This window comes from Haemaphysalis longicornis, unplaced genomic scaffold, assembly GCF_048455015.1.
Source record: "Haemaphysalis longicornis isolate Haplotype H1 unplaced genomic scaffold, Haemaphysalis longicornis Haplotype H1 scaffold_8, whole genome shotgun sequence".
In the NCBI taxonomy this organism is placed as follows: domain Eukaryota; kingdom Metazoa; phylum Arthropoda; class Arachnida; order Ixodida; family Ixodidae; genus Haemaphysalis; species Haemaphysalis longicornis.
In genome coordinates, this window is record NW_027526445.1 from 1,728,034 (window position 1) to 1,752,071 (window position 24,038).

General features: G+C 49.1%; 1 protein-coding gene across 1 annotated transcript in view; it reads right to left on the reverse strand.

Annotated features, from left to right (window-relative positions):
- Positions 1 to 24,038, reverse strand: part of LOC144148713 (structure-specific endonuclease subunit MUS81-like) — a 62,478-nt gene that overhangs the window by 5,946 nt on the left and 32,494 nt on the right. The window contains exons 8-10 of the mRNA XM_077680232.1: positions 17,446 to 17,562; positions 10,750 to 10,923; positions 6,667 to 6,770 (exon numbers count right to left, since the gene is read on the reverse strand). Coding sequence (XP_077536358.1) covers positions 6,667 to 6,770; positions 10,750 to 10,923; positions 17,446 to 17,562 — 395 coding nt within the window. The remainder of the gene's footprint in view (positions 1 to 6,666; positions 6,771 to 10,749; positions 10,924 to 17,445; positions 17,563 to 24,038) is intronic.

Here is a 24,038-nt window from a genome sequence, read left to right on the forward strand (position 1 = left end):
AAGGCTTCGTTGTTCTGCCTCCCAAGCGACCGCGAACAACGCGACAGGTGGAAGCGAGCCATTCCACGACAGGAGACGGACGCTTTCAGCTTCGAGTCGAAGGTCGTTCGTGTGTTCGGGAAATATTTCGACCCCACGGACATTATTCGAGCCGATGAGTTCGAAATAAGTGGACAACCTGTGCTTCTGCAGCGCGAGAAGCTCAAGCTCCGCGTCGCCCCGGATATTTGAAAACCTGCCGGCGTATCTTACGAAGCCCAAGCCACGATCGCGCTCACAACGAGAAAATCCGTCTGCTAAACGTCGTCGCGTTTCGTCGCCGCACAAAGATGGGACTGCAGCTACTGTGATTTTGGTTATCCTACCAGATATTTTGAATTTGGAAAGCGGAGCATGGCCATCTTTGCCTGCATATATTTTTTTTTACTTGCCCGCCGTGCTTCCCCAGGGGCTAAGGCATTGTGCTGATAAGCCCAAGGACGCGGGTTCCCAGCCGCTTTTCTGATGGAGGGGAAAAGAGAAAACGCTTGTGTGTTCGAGATTTCGGCGCAAGTTAAAGATACCTGAGTGCTTAAAATTAATCCGGAGCACTACACTACGGCGCGCGTCCCATTGCCTGTGTAGCGTCGGCACGTTAAACCTCATAATCAATCAATCTTTTTTTTTTTAACTTGCCGTTTGGGTGGGAGGGGTGTGACAGGCACTGAGCGGGCGAGTTTTTATCAGTTGACACCCTATGCCTATGAGAACAGCAGAGAAAGTAGCTCAAAACTGTAGCATTTACTCCTACCTTGGCCCCTCCACGCGTCCATTATTCTGCTTCCATTTCGTGAGCGTTTTTTTTCCTTGCTGTCCACGCTAACTTTACGAATCTCTATTATTGTTTTACATTATTAGGCGCTATAAAATAGCGCAAACACAGCGCTAACCCAACGTGCTGTACGTTTGCACACCTATTTGCTCAGCGCAGCATGTCGCGCCCAGGGCTGAATACAGATTTAATTCTGGCGCTAGTTCACTCAAATCATGCAGGCGGCTGCAAAGGCTAGTCAAAAATTGAAAACGCCAGATGTCCGCCTTTTCGAAGCGAGAACGTAGCGGTGCTTGCCGGAACGAACGAACACTGCAACATATGCGCCTCGGTAACACCCGTGGTCTTGCCTTAGTTTCACAGCTGAGCTACGGGACAACTGACTTAAAAACAACTGACTGACTCAAAAACTGTCTCAAAAACTTCGCTCGCATTTTTACTGGTGGAAATGAAGAGCAGAGGAAAGTAGGCGTGTGCCGCCGGAGAAACAGCCGGCCAGCAAGCGTCGTCGACCGCCGGCGAAGCCTTCACGTTAACAGGGGCGATCCTAGCGGCAGCTTTTGTCCCTGAATGAAACTTCGGCAGGAGTTTCGTGACCAGAAAAGCATTGAAGGACTCTGATATAACGAACGACGGAATTTTTTGTACCCTCAAGTGTATGCACGCCATGTATTTTCACCCTCTGTGTAACGAAGTCCCGTTTGCTGAGATTTCAATGTAACGAAGTTTCATGGAGAACTAGGGTTGAACTGGATTTGTAGAGATGCAAGTGCCGAAATGAGGTGTCAATAAAATGCGAACAGCGGCACAGGCCGCCCAATGCCACGGATGCAGCGAGCCATGGAGTCGTGAGCGAGCTCGTTGCCTACAAACTGCGTGGTGCGCATACACGGCTGGCGCACTGTTTCTGTTTCTTTCGGAGCTTAATCGTCTACGCGGGCTTCAGCATGAACCGCATGGAGCGTTTTCTACCCGCAAAAACGCGCCCCGCAAGCAACAAGCGTGATGCCGGTACACCCAGTGACTGCTTCTAACCGCTCGCTGAAACGCAACTCGACGGGCAAACGAGAGGGGCATGCGAGAAAAAAAAAAAGCGGATAACATGGGCAAAATTTTCGCTGTAAAACGTCATGCGTGCCGCTTACGAAAGCGCCCATCAAATATCCTCTGCGGCGGTAAGCCTAATCGTCTCTGGCGGGGCCGCCACCGCCGCATGCTCCCGCTTTGCTCTTCGTTCGAGTTCGCTCATGCTTGTTGGGTTTCATCTTTCCAGCAAGCATTTGTGAATCTTTATGAGCCTTGCGCACGCGTTTTTTTTTTTTTTCACGCCCACGTCTGCGATTGCGCACCGGAAATCTGCCAGAAATCGACTCGCGCTGCGCGCAGCAGTGGGAGGCCTGACGATTTTCGCCAATGGAGAGGCGCGCACCATATGGTGGGAGCTTCGAAGTGCTCGGGGGTGCCGGCTGGCCCCACCAGAGACGATTAGGCTTACCACGGCGGAGGATATTTGATGGGCGCTTTCGTAAGCGGCGCGTATGACGGTTTACAGTGAATATTTCGCCCGCGTTACCCGCCTTTTTTTTTTTTGCATGCCCCTCTCGTTTGCCCCTCGAGTTGCGTTTCAGCGAGCGATTAGAAGCGGTCGCTAGAGCTACGCGCATCTTGCGGGTGGTCTCCGCGGCTGCGTCAGCGTGCCTGTGGCTTGCGGAGCGCGTTTTTGCGGGGAGAAAACGCACCATGCGGTTCATGCTGATGCCCACATAGACGATTAAGCTCTGAGAGAAACAGAAACAGTGCGCCAGCCGTGTATGCGTGCCGCGTTTTAGCTTACAGGAAATGCTTCACGCGATGAACACTTCATTATGCAGTCTAATCCCGCTACAATGAAGTCCGCTTCAACGAAATTTCCGCTTGAACGAAATATTTCCAATTCCCCGTCAGCTAGCCACAGAAGTCAATGGAAGAAAGTCCTCACCACAACGAACCATTTGTCTGGCTTGCTTTCGCTTCAACGAAATTTTCGCTGACTGCGGCTGGGTTTGAACAATTATTTTACAATAAAATAAGCATAGCGCCAGCTATCTGTAACTTTTTATACATTCAGGACGCTTAGTTTCACCAAAAACATGCACGGTGCACCCACACTCGCACCCAAAACAAAAATAAACTCATAGGTGGACGCCATTGTTTGATGGTGATAACGATGTGGCGGGCCATCTTTACATGAGGTGCAGCCAGGTTCGCCAAGCCGGAGCTACAGCTAATCTGTATCCAGTTGAAATCACGCGAATGTGTTCTGCTAGGTGCTGGTGCAGCGCCGTCAAGTACGTGTTGTGAGCAGCTGTCCTAGCAGTTTTCCTTCTGCAATTCTTCAAAGTCAAAACCATAAATGTTTTCGTGTTTAGCCTTGAATCCCCATCATCCTTAGTTTCTTAACCGCGAGCGTGCGGTCGCAATAAATGCAAGCGCGCGTGGCTTGCCTGCCAAGGTCAGTTGCTGCCGTGCCTAGTCAGAGGATAAGATAACCGCGCCTTTCCTGTCAGAAGCGAGGGGGGCTTCCAACCGCCTAGCAGCTCTCGGCAACTAATCAGCTCGGTGGAAACACCTTGTTGTACAGCAATACACTTTGAAAGCACTTCCTCCTCAGTATCACGCTCTTTGCGTGCTAGCAAAAAAACAGATAACCATTGGCATGTTTGTTATCGGAATAAACATGAGGTTACTGCGCGTCACTCCTTTTTCTAAACATTGTACAGTTAAACCTCGTTATAACGAGACGGGCTATAACGAAATAATGGATATAACGAGCAAATCGTAATTCCCCTTGAAAGTCCCCATAGAAACCAATGTATTTAAAACCTCGTTTTAACGAGGTAAAATTTCCCCGTTACGGGATATAACGAACAAATTTCGTTGAGAAATCAAATTTTGAGCTAATTTTACAACAGTGCACAAAGCGGATTTGAGACAGTGCGTGACGCGGCAACTGTATTAGCAGTTCAAAACTCCCGCCACACACGCTAAGCTGGCTGGCGCGCCATGCGGACGCTCTGCGCCCGCGAAGCCCCCCCCCCCCCTCCTCCTCTCGCTGCGCACGCCATGCAGACAATGGGGCCCTTCGATTTACAGTGTCGGACTCCCCGGGGGTTCCCCGAGAAGCAGTCCGACGTTCGATTTTCCCACGTATTCCTATGGCTTCGGGGAATCCGCGGACTATCCGCGGTGAGCCCGAGAAGAACCCCAATGCACACGGCGCGCGCGGGTGCGTCGCCTTCCTCCCCCACCCCTCCTCCCCTGTTCGTATCGCCGACGTCGCTGCGTAGTTGTGTGTGCGTGGGTTTTGGCAGTCTTCAGCATTATCTTATCGTACTGCCGGCGTGATTCCAACAGCGCGAGTGCGACAGGCGGGAAGCGGAAGACTATCACGCTTGAACAGAAGACGGCTATGATAAAAGCCGTCGCATCGGGCGCGAAGGAAAGTAAGGTGCACTCCGTGGTAAGGTGGCAAGAGACTTTGACGTGTGGACGAGTACGCTGTCCACCATCGTGAGCAACCGAGATTCCATCGTCAGCGCTGTTGCACATGGCTTGAAAAGAAGGACGGCGTCGGAGGGACGTATAGATGCGGTGGACGTGCTGCGTCGCTACTTTGGCGCGCACGAGGGCGGCAAAGATGGCGTGAACGTAGCGGCCGCAGCTGAGGGAGCCATCGCTCGCATCAGGAAGGTGCGTCAATGTCCAGTTACAGACTTCGTAGCCAAGTCTGTTTGAAATACGAGTTTTGAACTGCAATAAAGTAGGTTCGTGACTTTTCCTTTTTACCTCCGGAATGTGTTTATTTTACTGACTATCGCCGTACAGCAAGATGCTATTTCGCCCGCTTTTTGTTTTAGGTAACTACAATGCATAATATTTGCAGTAAATGTCGGTTACGGCTATAACGAAATACTGGCTATAACGAGCAAATCGCGGTGCCCCTTCAATTTCGTTATAGCGAGGTTTAACTGTATTATGCTGCCAATGATGCGGAAATATCCGGGGCTATTTTTCTTGCCCTTCCGTGCTGTGTTGGGGCAGATTTCGCCTCAACAAATTTTCACTTCAACGAAATTTTTTGCACGTCCAGTCAATTTCGTTGTAGCGGGATTCGACTGTAACCGCGAATTTCAATGTAGCGAAATTTCGGAGTAACGAAGTAAATTACGAATTTTACCGACTTCGTTACATCGAGGTTTAACTGTATACTGGACGCAAGGGGGGACCGAACAAAAGGAAGAAAGGAAAAAACAAGCACCTGAAAGCCACAACTGTTTCTTGCTTTGGACACTGTCCCTGACAATTTTTGTCTTGACACTGCATATTTCAAGGAGTCCTGCTTGCACGCAGGAGAAGTGGCAGCAGCACCGGCCAGAAACACCAACGAACCGCACCCACAAAAGGATCTCCCAGCAGTTGGGAGGTCGGTGGCACTAATGAAGGGCACGCTGGAGCAGTCAGAATGCTGTGGCTATGGCTGGACTCACAGCTACAGCCACTGGCCACACAGGCACACACGCAGAGACACCACGCACATAACCCGCCACGGTGGCTCAGTGGCTAAGGCGTTGCACTGCTGAGCACGAGGTCGCAGGTTCGATTCCCGGCCGTGGCGGCCGCTTTTCTGACGGAGGCGAAAAGCAAAAACGCCTGTGTGTACGAGATTTCGGCGCACGTTAACTCTTTCGGGACCGCTCCATAGGCCATCGATCACATATGATCGATGGTTTCGCGAGCCTGCAGAATACAAATTTTCGCTCGATGGAACACCTAGCGACATCTAGGAGATAGTCTGAAAACTGGAGTTTTCTTTTTTGTGAAGTTTCTTTTTTTATCGCCAGGCGGCAACGCGTCAGATATTTTATTCTGACGGGCAATGGTTTCGAATGTAAACAAACATGGCGTCATACTCGTGCGAGCGCGATAAGAAATCCGCCTCGTCTCGGCTCGCATATCTTCGCCTTCTACTGTAGATTTTAACGATGAGAGTGGCCGTGGAGAGTCGAAATGCGGCTTTAGAGATCGGATTTCAGCTCGAGTGAGGATTCGGGTGTCGATCAGCCTGGAACATCAAATCGCACTCAAAGGTGGGTGTTGGTTTCGGTTTCAATTGGCTCTGGAGTAGGTATGTGCGCTCGAACTATGTTCTGGCTGGTTTATATTTATTCGCTAGGGTGTTAACTACCTATGGTGGTGATCTCCTGCCACCAGCGCAGAAACGGATCAAGTTTTGGCCGAGACAAGAGCCCGGCGTGTACCTGGGCGATGACGTAGCCATGGCCCTAGTGCCAAAGAGATCACGCACAAAACAAAAAACCAGTTACACCTAGCCGCATCAAACTTTTCCAATGAAGAAACAAAGCATTGTGTTAGATTTTGTATATCCTGAAATAATTTTATTCTTTTTTAATATTTTTATATTTAGTTTTCTATCTTTTTCTGTAGTTGTTTTACGAAGTTCTTACTTTAGGATTTTTTCATGGTTCTATCGGCAGTGTTGAAGTAAAACTTGGTATTGTATGTCAAAGAACATATAATTAGGTGCATTTTGGTATATGCTAAGGTAGGATGGTGCCTTTGCTTTATGTAATAAAAAATTTGTAGCGAGACCTCACTTTTTCATCACTTTTTCGGGCAGTCCCGAAAGAGTTAAACATCCCCAGGCGGTCAAAATTAACCCGGACCCTTCCACTACGGTACGCCTGATCGCCTGCGTTGCGACAGTGTGTTAAACCCTACAATCAATCAGATACCACATACACGGTTGAGAGGAAAGCATGAAAAGTGTGTCACGAGGTAAGCGGCAGCAGCCTGACCTTGCCGGCGTCGGGTACCTCTCTACCAGGGGCATCACGCGGTCCAGCGAAAGGCCCTTGACCTGGAGCAGGCTCAGGGCCAGCATCTCCCGCACCTGGAGGCCCTGGGGAGAGAATGTTAAGGGAGGAGGGAGGGGAGGGGAAGGAGACTCAGCCCCCGCATTCTGAATCCCTCCTCCACTCGGGCCTCCCATGGAGGACGTCCTCGAAAGTTGTTTTCACTCATAAAAGCACTACAGTGTACTCCACTCAGCCGAGTTGAGGGAACCCACGGAGTGGAGGACCAAATGAGAATATGGCCATCAGAGTTGTAAACTTTCTCTTCCTCTCTTCAGGAACTGAACAGGGAAGGTGGAATACGATGGCAGGTGGCCTTGTAACATGCCTCCTCTCTTTATATTAGCCCTTTTCCCCTTTCCTCGATCCGTTCAATGAACACCAATGAGGACTGTGCATTTTTGAAGGTAATGCAATAAAAATTGGTACAGTACAGCCTTTGCACTGACATGTGAATAAGGTTTTCAGAGGAGCGTAAATGAAAATCTGAGAAAACATACTACTAGGGGTGTGCGAATATCAATTTTTTAGTTTCGAAGCGAATTCGAATAATAAAAACAAGGTTCGAATCGAATCGAATATTTCTCGAATATTTTTCGAATACGAATACTTATTTTTTTTTTTGTAAAATTAAAGTTTTCACCATCTAGAGACACAAAAACTGCGACTTTATTGCACAACAAATCATACAAAGTAAAATTAGAAATTACACAATACCATTGCACTCAACAGGTTAAGGCAGTTAAGGTCTGCACTCACTTAAATGTCAACATGGAGAAAGGTTAACTGCTCGACATGTTAGGGGAGCAGTGACATCCTCCTGCTTGTCACGACTAGGGTTGCCACCTGCCAGGTTTTGGACCGGCCCTACCGGTTTTTTAAACAGCGGGCCAGTTGCCGGTCCATACTTAAAACCGGCCGTCATTGACCGGTTTTTCGGCCTTCGTGCCGTGATTATGTCCGCTTTGGCGTTTTATAAGCGTCAATTCAACAACTGTGACGTTAAATACGTGTCGACAAGCTGCGCAAAGACACGCGAGCAGTGAAAATACGCGGGCGAGCACGGTGCCTCAGATGGAGGGGGGCCTAAGGGAGGAACAAAAGAAAATGCTGCCGCCGCCGTCAGCAATTGCGGTTACGTTTCAGTGAAGCGAGCAATAACCAATCTCTCAATCACTTTCAGTGCAAAGGTTATGTTGATTCCTCTCGAAGAAAACTCTACAGTACACGGCACTTCATTTCAAAAACATGGCGTCTTTTTTCCAACACAAATATTCTGTAAACCGCGCCCCCCCCCCTTCACCCCCCCCCCTCCCCCCGTGAAGGGCCGGTTTTTTTTTTCGGGGAAAGGTGGCAACCCTAGTCACGACTCCACCAGATACCGAAAGCAGCCGCTCACTTGAGACACTAGTGGCTGCACGCGATTCGCTCGCCTCGGCTCTGCGAGCACTGTATTTTCACGCCCGCATCGACGATTTCGCGCCCGCGGAAGCGCCTACCACGGTCAGAAAATGACGCACGACGCGCGCGGCAGAACGGAGGAGCCTGACTACTTGCGATGAGATCGAGACAGCCGGCTTGGCGCCGCCGGAGATGGTTAGGCTTAGCACCCCGGCAAATATTTTACGGGCGCTTTCTAGCGGCGCGGATGATGTTTTATAGTACCGTTTTCGCATGCATTATCAGCTCCTCTACCGCACAAGCAACTTTGTGCCTCCCTTGAGCCGCATTTTAAAGAGCGGTTAGAAACGGTCGCTCGAGCGCCCGCGCCACTTCGCGGCTGGAGCCGACGCCATGTTGACGCCGCCGTCCACGACGCGCGCAGCGCGGGGGTGGTTTCCCGGCGGTGTCAGCGCGCGTTGGGCGTGCGCAGAGCGTTTTCGCGAGCAGAAAACAACACCGATACAGTCTGCGAAAGCACGTAACGTTCGCCGTGTATATGCTTCGCGACTTTGCTGCTGAGACACGCTCGAATTTTTTTTTTTTAGTTTTGGATGGTTCGAATATTTCGAACCATAAAAGTGTCGTTCGAATCGAATCGAATACCGAAAAATTCGAATCGAATATTCGAAGTTTCGAATATTCGCACACCCCTACATACTACACTACCAGCACTTGCACTAAATCTCGACAAATTGCACTCATTGTGAACTTCCCCCACGTAACCGATGCCGGAAGAAGCAATGAACTGGAACACATCAATGAAAATCCCACTGCAGTCATTCTGAGCAAACCTGCACCAAGAAACATGCATAAAAATAACATCGGCAACTGCAACGTGTTTCTTCGAACAATTTAGACATCCTTGAAACTTTAGAGAACTGTAATTTTACGAATATCCCGACATTGGCGCTTTCACCACACGTTGAGGAGGCTGCCTGGGGACCTTTGCCCCAAACAGTAAAGAGGAACACACTGCACCAGCTTATCAACCGTTTTGGTCTCGATTCCATGACGTACAGGGTGGTGGTGGTTGGTCCTCAGAACTTCTCAAAATGCCGTAAGCCGTAAGCCTTCCTTGTAACAAAGCTGCTTCACCTAGTGTTTCCCCGTCCTGACAGCAGTGCACTCAGAGCAAATTGTCCACACTCGTCACAAATTACTGCTCATAACAAAGCCTGTTTCATGTACAGTCGTGGACAGCCTAAGCTGAAACATGATAACAGCAGATGAGAGACACTGGTGGTGCGGACCAGCCAAAGATGAAACGAGATGAAACCTGTGTTCGAGAGTGCCTTGCGCTGCTCCCGTGTGAGTCGGCCGGTGCACAAGTATGAAGTTTGTGAAGCTTTCATCCAATGGCTGCAGGAGGTGCACAAGTCCAACTACAGTGGAGCCCCGCTGATACGTCTGCTGGACTTACGACGGCCCGCTTCATACGACGGATCACTGCGGTGCCGGCAAACTCCTTAAACAAACAATGCAATAAAACCCCCGACGATATGATGCACGGGTGCATACGGTCCGCTTCATATGATGGGCCCTGGTGTGGATAAACCGGCATTTTCCCCATATTTTACACCGCTTCACCACCTTGTCTCGACCTTTCTTTATTCTTACCGCTCATTTGATACTGCTTGATATGCAAAAGTCCGGAGGCGGGCCAGACCACTTGCTGAACAGATGCAAGCAAGCAGGCCAGTATTCGCGAGCGGGAGTCAACCTTTGTCGGCCCCACATGGCAGCAGTATCCCAGCGCGCCAACCCCAACAAGTAAAAGTTCAGGCAGCCGCCAAACCGCAAATTTTAAGCACCCATCAAGCCGCCGATGAACGCAAAACTACATACGATGCAACCCCATGGGGATGACTGAACACCCGCTTTCCTCAAATGCTTGATCCAAGTTTCTGCTTTTCACGGCCCTCTCTCTCCCTTTATCTCTGCTCTCTGCTTCGCAGCGCCTTTCAAAGCGCCAGTGTCACTCCGCTCCTCTCTTTGCAGGTTTTTTTTCACAGTTGCCTCGTCCCATTATTCGTTTCACTTGGCCTTGGCAGTTTCACACTCTCGCCTTTTCCCCTCTCAGGTTCCTCGACCACGCCAGCCTTATCTCTCGCACAAGGCTGGCGGGCTACAAACAGCGCCGGATGGCACGGAAGTCGCGTAGTGCGTGCGCTTGGCTGCAAGCTAGCTTGGACACCGTGTAGTGGGATGGAGCACACAGTAGGCATTTGTTTTTTTTTTTAAGCTTGGGATTGATTTGCAAATCACGCCCTAAATACAGCAGTCTAAATAAGTTCTTAACCCACCTGTCACGTGAGAATGTCTACACGGCCGGCATTTATCCGCACCCCGGTCATACAACGCTTTCGCATGGTCCCTCGAAAGTCGTATTACTGGGGTCCCACTGCATTTTGCAAGGATCTTCTTGTCTTTCTTGATCGTGAAGTGCTGTGTGCTGGTGCTCCATAGGTCCTTTTTGTTTTTTTTTGTTTTTTGTCTTTTCTTATCGCGCTGGATGCACACATAATCCCAAGGCTTAGATGTCTCACTCCAGTGCCAGACGGGCTGTTCTGCCCATCTCCTCACCCTGCTCTTGAGGCCGCCGGCGTTGAACTCCTCCCAGGTGGGCCTCCCCTCGAGCAGGTCGGCCGGGGAGGTGGCGGCGGCCAGCTTGGCCTGCAGGTGGCACGTCACGATGCCCAGGAAGCAGGCCGTGTCCCGGGGGTCGCGCGTGCGCTGCACCACAAAGCCCTCCGACACCTGCCAGGGGGAGGTGGAAAGAGAGAGGGGTTTTTGTTTTGTTGTTTGAAATTTTGGGGGTTTAACTCTATCCTGCACACGACTAATCAAATCAGCAGTATAGACTACCAACCCTTTCAAGTTCAAATTTTGACGCTTTCCCCATTCGAATTTACGCTTTCCGAGTGCTCCCTGAGAGCTGTCGCCATGTACCCAGTTGTACGGACACCCACATCCTCTTTGGTTTATTTTTCTTCTGCGCACCAGATTTTTTCAAAGCACTGCCGGTGTCGACATTGTAGGCTATGGTGCCGTGGAAACGCCACATTTTTAGCAACTTGGATGATTCTACACACAGCCTTTTGAATTATATTGGCAGCAATGACTCTGCAGAAAGCGTTTTGTCATTGGATTTCAGCACCGAAAGCGACAATGCACCATACCGACACAGAACCTGATACTCCTGTTCAACGCAAGCTCCAGAAAATGCAAAAGTATCGAAACTATGAATTCTGCTACGAACGAAAAAGAGTGGAGCAGAAAACCAACGTTTCCTGCGATGCATGTGTGGCCAACCTATGCTTCGAGGAACTGCTTTGCACAGAAACACGAAAGCCACTAGTGTTGAAACTTTTTCTTTTAGTCAGGAAATTGTAAAGATAGACGCTTGATATTTGCAGGGGTTTTGCACTTATACTATATGTACAAAATGCATATTTTAAAGCTTTTGTGTGTTGTTTATATGTGGAGCAACCACACTGTTGTTGCTTTCTTTTTTGTGTTTGCCCCACAACTTCTCTCCACAGCTTTTCTTCTCTTTCTTTTTTCCAATAGGAATTCCTGTTTGAAACAGCTATCACTGCGAAGGACATTTACTCTTCTGCAATGTAATACCATACTCATATGTTGCATTATTTTTTCGATAGGAAAAAAATTGCTTGCTAGACTGCCCCAAACCACTGCTTTTTCTGTGGGCAGGGAAGTGTTAATGTGCCAAAGTTAAACCAGGCCTACGAGACTTGCCACAGTGGAGGGCTCTGGATTAATTTCAATCGTCTTGGGATCCTTTTGGTGTGCCGAATGTCAACATGGGAATGTTCAGTTTTCGCCTCCATTTCTAAAGTGGCCACTGCTGCTGGGAATGGAACCAGCGCCCTTGGGCACCCTAGCACACCACCTTAGCCACTGCTTTAATCAAAGGCGTTATGAAAACACAATGCACCTTTGTTCTCTCTGAAAGAACTGGCCTTTGGTGAGCCCGCTGGCTCCATTCCAGCCACAAGGGACACTTTTCTAACCAAACAGAAGCAAGAAATGCTACCGTATTTACACGATTGTAGGTCGACCCCTTTTTTCAAATTTGACAATCCAATGTCGGGGGGTCGACTTAGAATCGAAGCCGAACCGTCTACCGCTAGTAACGGCAAGAGAAACGAGAAATCGGGGGTGCTACAAGGTGGGGACAGCTTTGCACCCTCGTTCCCATGGTTATGGTCCAAAGTGTGAACCGCATGAGGCGTTTTCTGCTCGTGAAAATGCGCCGCGCTGACGCTGCCGCAAATACCACGCGCATGCTGCGAGCTACGGCGACGGCGGCAACATGGCGGCGTCACCAGCCGCGAAGAGGTGCGCATAGCTCCAGCGACCGCTTCTAACCGCTCCCAAAGATATCACTGAAGGCACAAACGAGGACGTTTGTGCAGGAAGGGATCTGATAATGTGGTCGAAAACGACACTATAAAGCATTATCCGCGCCGCGAGGGAAAGCGCCAATGAAATATCCGCCATCGTGATAAGCCTAAACATCTCCGGCGGCGCCACCGGCTGTCCCGAGCGCTATCAAACTGCCACCATGAAGAGCGCGCCTCCCCATTGGGGCAAGTCGTCAGGCGCCTCCTACGGACGCGCTCGTCATGCATCATACCGAGGTAAAACTGGTAGAACTTAAAAGTAGTAGAAGCTGCCGCGCGCACGGAATCATCGACGCGGGCGTGAAAAGTCGCCCGCACAACGCCGACTCGCACGAACCGTGTGCAAAAACGCGTCAAAAAGCGTTTTATTCGTCTCTAATACAGTTGAACCTCATTATAAGAGACACTGATGTAAGAGACAAATGGGTATAAGAGACACTATTCACCCGCATGGTTGGCTGCCCTATCTCTCCCATTAAATCGACCTCTTTTATAACAGACATCGGATGTAGAAGATTTGGTTATAAGGGACAAGTTATCCTTGAAGTTTAATCAATAATCTCGCTTGTAACAGACATTTTAACTTCAGACGCAGTGCCACCAGTCACTAATTGCAGTTGCTTCCATCCTGGAAGCACAGGTGGACGACAGACACTTGCAGTCGCTATTTATTATAACTTCAGCAAACACAAAGTGGTTCAGTCAGCTATGAAATGACAATGAGAAGCCCTGCCAATGAAAATGCAACTTACAGAAGTGGTTGAAGCTTACTGCCGTCCATTGAATGGAGCGCGATCACACATGAGGGCTCTCCCACTCGCGTACTCCCAATCAAGAAGCACTGCAGATGTTGAGTCCTGCAAGCGTAATGAATAGCCTGAGCACACAGCGGAAGAAGCTGTGCGCTCTGGCTATTGATCAGGCTTGTGAACTCAACATCTACGATTCATCTTCCACAAACAAGGAAAGGAAAAAAAGCTTGTAGAATTGGTTGTAAAAAACAGTGTAAAGACAGTCATGATGCAAACAAAGTTTCATAAATGCTTGGGCCAAACATTAATTAGAATGAATCTTTTTCAACATGCTGTAGCGTTCTTTTGAGCTTATTTGAGTCATACGGTGCCCACATACGGTGCCCACATGGGTTGATCAGTTGGTAAAAACATGGCACCCTGCTTATAAGAGACATCTTATATAAGAGACAGAAACTGCTCCCCGGTACGTGTCTCTTATAAAGGGGTTCAACTGTAAACAAAATGAGTATTAGCGAATTCCTTGATTCAATGAGTGGTGCTAACATAGCCCAAATCATGTCACATTGTTCAGTACACTTCTAAATGCGATGGGTCGCTCAAAAGTAAATCGCTCGCGGCCGCTTCTGTCATCCACCATGTTGTTTGTTTTGATATCGCGCGGCAGTGGCCGGTGCCGGTTGCTTCAATGGTTGTCATCTCGCAGCGAATGTGTTCTTCCTGCTCAACCCACAGCGCATGGTTATTCCGGGTGCTTATACAAAAGCTTTTCTTTTTTAATATCTACCGCGCATACCGCGAGCGCACGGCTCTTGTCAAATTGATGGTAGAGCCGCCGTGTGGGTAGACGGAAGAGCTTCTCTGTAACACGATTTTCTAGGCGGCGCTCGCATTTTTTTTTTTTTTTTGAGAGATGCAATTTTGAGGGGTCGACCTACATTCGAGTCGACTTACAATTGTGTAAATACAGTACGAAACTTTCAAATTTTCCACCACAACAATGTAACATGGGCATGAGTGATGTACTATGGGCCAGCACACCATCATCTGTGTGTTAACCACGACTCAACATTCAAGTGATACGGTCAAACAGAACTAGGGGCCCCACTAAAATCGCCCAGCACCATAGGCGTAGAGTTATCATTTTCCTAAGGGGGCAGAGACACGGTGAGCCCTACATTCGGATTCTCGTATATATATATATAGCGAATTAGAATAGGCAATAATGAGGGGCTCGTTGAAAATAACACAGAAATAAGAGTTGGCAGCTCTTATTTCTGTCGTGTATGTATGTATGTGTGTGTGTGTGTGTATATATATATATATATATATATATATATATATATATATATATATATATATATAAGAGAATGTAAGGGTTGGCAGTAAAGAAAACCTCGGAAATATATATACCGTAAAAACCCGCGTATAATACGGACCCGCGTATAATACGAGGTGTAATTATGGGACATCAAAATCAGAAAAAAAATTTCATTTTCGCTGGCACTGTCTCTCGACGTCCGTTCAGACATCGTCAGGTTCGCTGCCGCTGTCTCCTGAAGTCGCCTTGTCAGAAATATCTTCCCACAGAAAGTGGTCCTCAGTGTGATCAAGGGCGTTCGAGATGCCGCATTTCTTAAAAGAGCGACTGACGAGCTCCTCTGGGATGCTGGCCCACGCATCCGCGATCCAGCCACAAAGCACCGCTGGAGAAGCCCGCGTCAGCCATCCGGTAGCTGTCACTTACGGGTCTCCTGACCTCATTCACTCTTGGTAGCAGGACCTGATGCAGTCTTTGAAAGGCTTGTTGATGCAAACGTCTAGCGGTTGCAGCTGGGATGTCATTCCACCTGGAATGACAACGAGTTTGGTGCGGGGTTCGCGCAACAACTTCTTCACGGAATCATCCAGGTGGCAGCGAAAGGCGTCCAACACGAGCACTGACGGGAACCCGCAAAAGTGCTCCAGGCTGCCGACACCACACAGATTTTATCCAGCAAAGCAACAGTTGCTTTCTCCACCCGCGAACGCTGCCTTCGGTGACGCCGAACTGCCGTCCTGCGGCGCAATTCCTGACGGTCTCGGCACATAAAATAACTTTTCTTTTAATTGTAGCCGAATACTGCCTTCGTGCACCTGACATCGTGATAAACTTGCGGTGAACGTGCCGATCCTTCGCGTGGTCAAAACAATCAAAATGGCGCCGGCTGAGAGAAGCAGCAGCCAGCTAACGCCACCGCAAGACGGCGCACCCTCCGCTGAAACCGAAAGTGCAAATTTTCGGCTGAAAACTTTGGGATCCACATATAATACGAGGCACAAATTTTACACAGTACAATTTGGAAAAAAACCTCGTATTATACGCGGGTTTTTACGGTATATATATATATATATATATATATATATATATATATATATTATTAAATAGGCACAGTTAAAGCATAGGATCTGGAGACTTTTCACTGTACGTACATTTCCAAGCATGGGATGTCCAGGCATTCTTTTGACAATTTAGCTTTAGTATTTTAATACGATATGATTTTTTTTGTTCGTGAGTTGTATTTGGGCCGCACTGCGCGGAAACAAACAGTAAATCCTATCTCTGCAGCCCCCAACCCTGCTGACCGAGCTAGTTTTCCCTTTTATTAATTATTTTCTCTATCAATCTCGTCTTCGTTGCATTTGGTGTTGGGTCTCCTTAAAAACTGACCAACAATCGCGTTTACACGGGTGCCCCTAAAGGAGCGGAGCAAGTGGAAACAGGGGACAGGGCACCCAGTACCAACCCCTTGATAGAGAGGGTGTAACTACTAACTTGTGCTTCTTCACTGTGTGAACTGGACCTCGGAAACTTTAACTTGACTGTCCCAACTCTCGCCAAACCAGCCTATTCATTTTCATCTCTCATAATGGAGGAAAGCAAAGAATGTCTGAAATGGGCATGATATGCCCAACTCGAAGAGTTAATTTGACGACGGGGCGACTGAAGGCGACTAAGGGGCGATTGCTGGAGAGGGGGCGCATCAGTATAGCCGCGACACACGGAGGGTGTGGCCAGCAAACTTACTCCTCGAGGGGAGAGAGAGCGGCCAACAGTACTGGTCATTGTGTCTTCAGGGGCTTTTTGTGTGGCTTTTTGTTGTGCACTGAAAAGGTTGTGGGAGCTCATGGTGAAGGTGTCGCTTTTTCTTGCATCAATGCGGTGACGTTTTGGAGGCCTGTAAGGTGTTCAGGGGAAACTGAAAATAATATGAGTGAAAAAGAAATCTGGGGGAGATTGAAAGTTGAAGGCGGGGGTGGGGAGGGGGGAATGAAAAAACAAAAAAACTGATATGAAAGCACAAAACGAAGGTCGGTTTGCCCGAATGGGTAGGAGGGCTATTTGTACGCAGTGCGCTTTAGCATTTTGGAAATATACAAGCTGCAGCTGTTTTGGGAAAGGCTCGTTCTTCCTCCACGATGATCCCAGACTTTTCCGTAAAAAAAAGCTCGCAACAACTGTGTTTGCAAATTCATTTTAGCGTGACAGCGCAGCCTACAGAAAATTCTGCATAAGATTTTCTGCATTTTTCTGGGGCACCCGAATGTTTGTAAAGCTGCTTGCATGGTTTTTAAGTCTGTGGGTCATGAAGTTGTAAGTCTCATAGGAATATTAACAGGTGAGCCCCTTAAGCGATGCAACCAAATGAAAGCAGACACCCCAGTACAGTGGCCCCAGCCCTGCTTCCTTGTGGTGGCTCACGTCAGTGGCCACAAATCACCCAGACAAGCCTCTGTGACGTCAAAAGGCATTGTCAGAAAGTGACGGGGGAGCTGCCACTGCTCCATCTGCTTTCTTTGATACCTAGACTGTTTCTTTGGAATTTGGGATAAGGCTGCCACCACTGTTATGCTGACAAAGCTTTCTTTTTTATGAGCAAACACACATTTTGCCTTCATGGCCCCTTTTAAAGTGCAGTGCTGCACAAAAAAATTTCCGTCAACTGGCCATGTGTGGGTATTTTCTCTCACAACTTCCCGTCTCCATTTTGCCGTCGCAACTGCTGCTCCCTCGACTTCACCTCTGCCCAAACGTGCACGTGGGATTGAGCGACCCCCACCTGGGTGTTGAGCACGCCCTGCTCCAGGGCCGAGTCAGCGATGCAGTGGCTCCCCTTGCCACCAGCTTCCTCGACCAGGTAGACCAGGGGCCGAACACCAGAGGCCACCAGCCGCACCTGGAAAAGCAGCACACTCTAAACCACCAGTGGCCACAATCACTGAACTGTGAACACTTGCGTGCAATTTATTCTCTTCTTTCACACTGAAATTCTAAAATTGACGTAGGTTTGATATACAACTACAGTAAGTACAAGGTGTGATCACTAGAACACAACTTGCCATTTATGCTCAATAGATATGCTTTCGTAGTGAATTTTTCGTTAGGACAGCTAAAAGTGGTTTTGTCAGCAAAGAGTAAACTGGAAACCACCAATTGTTGATGGACAAAAGTAAAATAATATTACCCCTTCAACCACAAATGGTTCTTGCGACGCGCTAGTTCTTTTGCTAGTTCTCCTTTTTTTTTTAATACACTCGGTGTTTCGGTACTTCAGAGCCTGATGAAGTCGGATATTTGAAAATTATTCGTATTTGCGAAATTGTATATTTGTGAAGTGATGTAGTGAAAGTGTTCTCTCATTTGTATTACATTGGGTAAAAGATGGTTAGCTATCCCTATGCCTTATTTGGAATATTAGAGTTTGTGCGAAATTTCCCTGTGTCATACTGCCACTGCCATGTAAGGGTTCATGGACCCCGTCAAGCTGTTAGGTCTGCTTTTTAGCCCATGGGCCCCTCCAGATGTATTTATGGGAAATAAACTGATTGATTGATATTTGGGCTCATGTTAAGAACAACTGCGCATGTAGTGGACTACGCTTCACTGAACCAACAAACCCGCAACGTCAAGGCATACAGCCTTTCAAAGAACGCTCGACAGAATACGTCAGGTCATCAGCCAAGCTTGACTTGCAAGTTTGCACTTGCAAGAACAGTTTCCTTTTCACGCTTGCTTCCTTTTGTACTTCCCGAAATGCTGGCCACAGTGGACCCCTTGCGCCGTGCAGAAGAACAGCCGGTTGCAAAAACGAGGAACACGGCAACTCCCGTGGCTGTTTTTAACTCGTAATCGCGTGTAGCCAACAGCTGTTGCTGGCGCTCGTGTAACTTTGGAACGCTTTCTGTTTCAAGACTGGCCGGGGGGGAAGGGGGGGGGGGGAGAGAAAGAATTTGGGCAAATTCTATCTTTTCAAGGTATTGGTAAGAACATGGGACTTAATGACGGGAGTACTTGAGGCACGGAATTACCTTATGTAGTCCAGTGGGTGTCATTTCATAGTCTACCGTTCACTCATCTGCTCCGTGGCCCTGTCACGAACAGCGACAACTTCACCCCGCTCATACGAACAGTGGTTATCGTGATGATAAGTGATGTGTCGTGAAGTATGAAGGGACGCATTCTCACTTTTGGGCAGTCCTGCATTGCACACGACGATAAGTTAGGAATCGAGATCCTTGCTGAAGGCATGTTGCCTTGCCCATGCTAATGTCCTAAGCAGCAGCTTGCTACCGAGCTTGACACATGCCTAGAGCTCGGCAACAGAGGCCTCACATGGCAGAGCCCTGCAAAGGAATTTCATGCCCCTCCATTCACAAAAGCAGTGGGGATGTGCTTTATACGGCCAAATATCATTCACATATTGTAGGCACATATGAATAGGCATTTTTGGCTTCAGAGCAAATGCAAAGTGGACAACAGTATGCTTCAAACAGATGGGGGAAAAAAAAAGTAGACAGGTGCCAGCACAGACACAGCCACAAGAACTCTAAAGACCACTTTCTTCATCACAACACATACAAGAGTCAACAAACATAAACAAAGGCACTGCAATTTTTCAAATGTTGCTTCGAATCCAAAGCTTCACTCAGTATGTCCGGCAGGATTTACATAGGCAACATAGTAGTACTAGCCCCGAATGATCTGCGGTGCACAATGTCATTACTGTGATTGCAAAGAGCAATGACATGGCAGCAACAAGTGCAGGCGGCCAAGGCACGAGTCCAAGGGGAACTTTTAGTACGCAGTTTCTCTTCTCTTCTTCAATGTGCCAAGCCCAATACAGCTTTTTGTCCCTGTTAGGTTCTATGACTGAGTGGGAGCAGTATGCGTGTCCAGGGCATTGCATGCTGCAGAAGATGATGCTCCAGACCCACCTTATAAAGTGGATTATAGGTTGAGTGGAGGTACAGGTCGATTCCTTAACTTGAAGTGAAGGGAAAACACTGGCCAACACCTGCTTTATGGCAAGAGTGGGGGCTTCCCTAGAAATTTTTATGGTAGAAACCTCGACTTTTATGCTAGTGTATACCGTACTCGGAAGACAACAATTTTTCTTTTGCCAGGTTTCCCATGGGCCCAGAGTTTCATGAAAGGTGGCCTGTGTTCAAAAAGGTAGAACCTAAGAATGTTCAGGCAGAGTCCAAGGTATGACCCCTTGTATGACCACTTCTACGACCACTGGTTTAACTAAGATTTATTAAGCACAAAGTGCATCCACGCATCAAAGAGAAAAATAAAAATATAAACAGGGATAGACCAAGGTATGGAGGTAGTGGCTACAAACACGATGCACTACGTGGATAACAAGCTACAGCATGAGAACCAAGGCCACAATCCAGCAAGTGGCGCCACTGAGGGCTCGATCAACTCGCCAGAGGGTGCCAACGATGCACTCAGAGGCAGGTAAAGTCAACACAGCAGGCTCCAATCCAGGGTCACAAGTGCACACTGTGCACAATGGAAGCGCGAGGCCCGGGAAACCGTTTGATGTCCTGATCCCGTGGGCCTTGCCCTCGAACGGCGCCCCCCATGGCTGGCTGCTCGACGCACTGCACCAACCACTTGGAACCCGGAAGTGTACAGCACCAGCACCGTATCCAGGACACCCTCTCTGTGGACCTTCAGCCTACTGAGCACAGGGAGGCCGTGCGTGAACTGAGAGAGCTGAGGGGCACTCTCCGTGCGAAGATAACCAAACTCGTCAGAACAACAGACAACCTTGTGGAATCCCCAACACCGAGAATAAGTACGCTTAAAATCCTCCTCGAATCTCTTACCGAAGTGCTGGACGACATAAATAATCTTGACAGACAGGTACGGGATCTATATCGAAGACTACGAAAAGGATTATGAAGAATCTGACAAATACTTGTACAGTTGAACCTCGATGTAACGAAGTCGGTAAAATTCGTAATTTACTTCGTTACATTGAAATTTCGCTACATTGAAATTCGCGGTTATAATGAAGTGTTCATCCCGTGAAGCGTTTCCTGAAAAAGAAAACGTGGCGCGCATACACGGCCGGCGCACTGTTTCTGTTTCTATCGGTGCTTAATCGTATACGCGGGCATCAGCGTGAACCGCACGCAGCGTTTTCTCCCTGCAAAAACGCAAAACGCGCCCCGCACGCCACAGGCGCCCTGACGCAGCCGCGGAGACCACCCGCGCGATGCGGGTAGCTCCAGCGACCGATTCTGACCGCTTGCTGAAACGCAACTCGAGGGGCAAACGAGAGGGGTATGCGAGAAAAAAAGCGGATAACGTGGGCGAAATTTTCACTGTATAACGTCATACGCGCCGCTTACGAGAGCGCCCATCAAATATCCTTCGCGGCGGCCTTATCGTCTAGCCAGCAGGCATCCCCGAGCGCTTCGAAGCTCCTGCCATAGGGTGCGGGCCTCCCCATTGGCGAAACCATGGCGAAACTGGTAAGGCTCCTCCCACTGCCGCGCGCAGCGCGAGTCACATCCCACCGCCGGACGCCGGTGAGAGAGAGAGAAAAAAAAAAAACGCGCGTGCAAGGCTCATGAAGATTCACAAATGCTTGATGGGACGACGAAACCCAACAAGCATGAGCGAACTCGAACGAAGTGCAAAGCGGCGGCTTGCGGCGGCGGCGGCAACGCCAGAGGCGATTAGGCTTACCACCGCGGAGGATATTTGATGGGCGCTTTCGTAAGCGGCGCGTGTCAAGTTTTACAATGAAAATTTCGCCCACGTTATCCGCTTTTTTTCTCGCATGCTCCTCTCATATGCCCCTCGAGTTGCGTTTCAGCGGGAGGTTAGAAGCGGTCGCAGGAGCTACCCGCATCGCGCGGGTGGTCTCCGCGACTGCGTCAGCGCGCCTGTGGCTTGCGAGGCGCGTTTTGCGTTTTTGCAGGGAGAAAACGCTGCGTGCGGTTCACGCTGATGCCGATTAAGCCGTGGACAATTGAGCTCCGACAGAAACAGTGCGCCAGCCGTGTATGCATGCCACGCAGTTTGTAGGCAAGGGACTTAAAGACTCTGTGGCTGGCTGCATCCGCGGCATTGGGCGGCCAATCGCATTTTATTGGGACCCCATTTCGGCACTTGCGTCTCCCAAAATCTACTTCTACAACTTAAATATCATGCCTCGTTCTCCATAAAACTTCATTACATTGAAATTCCGGCAAACGGGACTTCGTTACACAGAGGGGGAAAATACATGGTGTGCATACACTTGAAGCTACAAAAAATTCCGTGGTTCGTTACATCGAGGGTTTCGTTACATTGAAGTTCGTTACATCGAGGTTTAACTGTATATGATTTTCCGCGCGAAGTGGCTGCTTAGTGAAAGATATACAAGATGAGTTTGATCACGAAAGAGATAACCACACAGCATGTCGTGAAGAACAGTCTTCCACAGAGACCTTCGGCAACGACTCAAATCGCACCCATCCAACCATCATGGAGCTCGTTGATTACCTCTACAGCTGCCCGTAATAAGGTATCTGAGTGCGCAGACCTGTTACTCATAACGAATACGACAAGAACAGAAACTATCCCCCAGCCAGCGGGCGACTTGAGCGCTACCACGCAGGCTACGCCGTGGTCATGGATAGACTGCGCTAAGAGGGAAGAACTCTTAGCAGAACCTACAGAGTACGTGCACGATCATCAAAAGCCCGTTGTTTCGACGCATCTGATCACGAACAGTGATGCCATGAACACCGACATGGACCGGCGCAAGAGGCGAAGACTTCGGGACAAGCCTAGGAAACAGAAAAGGACTGCCAAGCAAATGACGAGATGCAGAGTTTGTGGACATTCGCCTAAACTGCAAACCGATTCCATCAGGTGGAGTGCAGCTAGTTCCTCTACATTTACAAGGCGGGTTCAGACACGGGAAGTTCTGTCGAGACAAGCTCGATCCCGACCAAGACGATGTGCGAGACCAGCTAGACGCGAGACCACCCGAATTTTCTTCCCTGCAACACAACAGAGGGCCGCTGTACCTTCATCGCAAATACTACCGAAGACCGTCATTAGAAAGCAGCATCGGACGTCAAAGCACCGATGGAAAATTAAGCTGCTGACGAACGGTGACCGAACAGCTTGACGGATTTGAACCAAGCTACTGAACTGACTAGAATTTTATGTTTCTGGCATGTTTACTCCCTCAAGTCCTTTTTTTAGTAGATGCATCACTGTCGCGGGCGGGAGGATGTTGCGAAAAGAAAGAAGACCGCTTGCCAAAGTAGAGATCATCATCATGAGGAGAAGAGGATTAAAGAGGTGTTCTCAGCAGAGCCATGGCACGGGTCTAGTTCCTCAATAGTCTCCGGTAAGAGGGCCTAAAAGTTGTTACTCTTTTTCTTTAAACCATCAAAATGGAAGTGTGGTCGCACGAACCGAGGTCACTTTTCAGGCACACCTATTGCAATGGCAGGCCCACTGTGCACTGGGTAGGGGCAGCACTGGAGCGCTAGGCGGACACTTACCACACCCGCAATGGAGCAGCAAACCAAGGAGGTGTAATGCTCGTCCTGCTATCACTTTCCCCATGAATCGCAAGTGCTCGCGGTGCCTCGCAGATAAAAAAAGCAAACCACGAACACAGGGTGCCGCTATATACCGAAACGGCCCGTTTTCTTTTCGCCCTGTGTGCGGAAATTACCTCGTTTAGCCTGTATTTTTATATCCTTTTGTTCGTGAATATGTGCTGCATCGACTGATACCAAGATTGCGCCAATCAAGGTTACCCGACCATCGCAAACGCCAGAAACAGTCCCCTACAAGCCAGCGGGACGCCCATTAGGCCTGAAGCTCCGGCTCCTGCGCTCCAGTAGCGCACCACCTGCCGAAGCGGTCGCAGCTACAACAAGCGGCACGGATGCACTTCCAGTTGCAGCGAACCAAGACGTACCGTCGCCGACAATGAGCCAGCCACCCCCGGCAGCATACGAACATGGAGCTTCTTCAGTCATGGCGGCACCGACAATGAACCAGCCATTGCTACCGCCCCCCGCAGCATACGAACATGGAGCTTCTTCAGTCGATCCATATCAACCTCCGCCGTACAAGGGCGCCTCTAAAGCAGCCAACTGCGACGATGCCGAAGACGACGATGGGCAGATGCAAGACCTCGACGAACCACTCACAGACAACGATGAAGAGGACGGATGGCAACGCATCCCACTATCGAAGAAGAACAGACCCACAAAAACTGACCGGGTGAGTCGGCAGCGTTACACCCTACAGCTGAAACCACTCGCCAAACTCCGGATTAGACACATCCCCCGACATGCCATTGCCTCAATAATAGGACGCGCTGCCCCCAATGCTGAACTG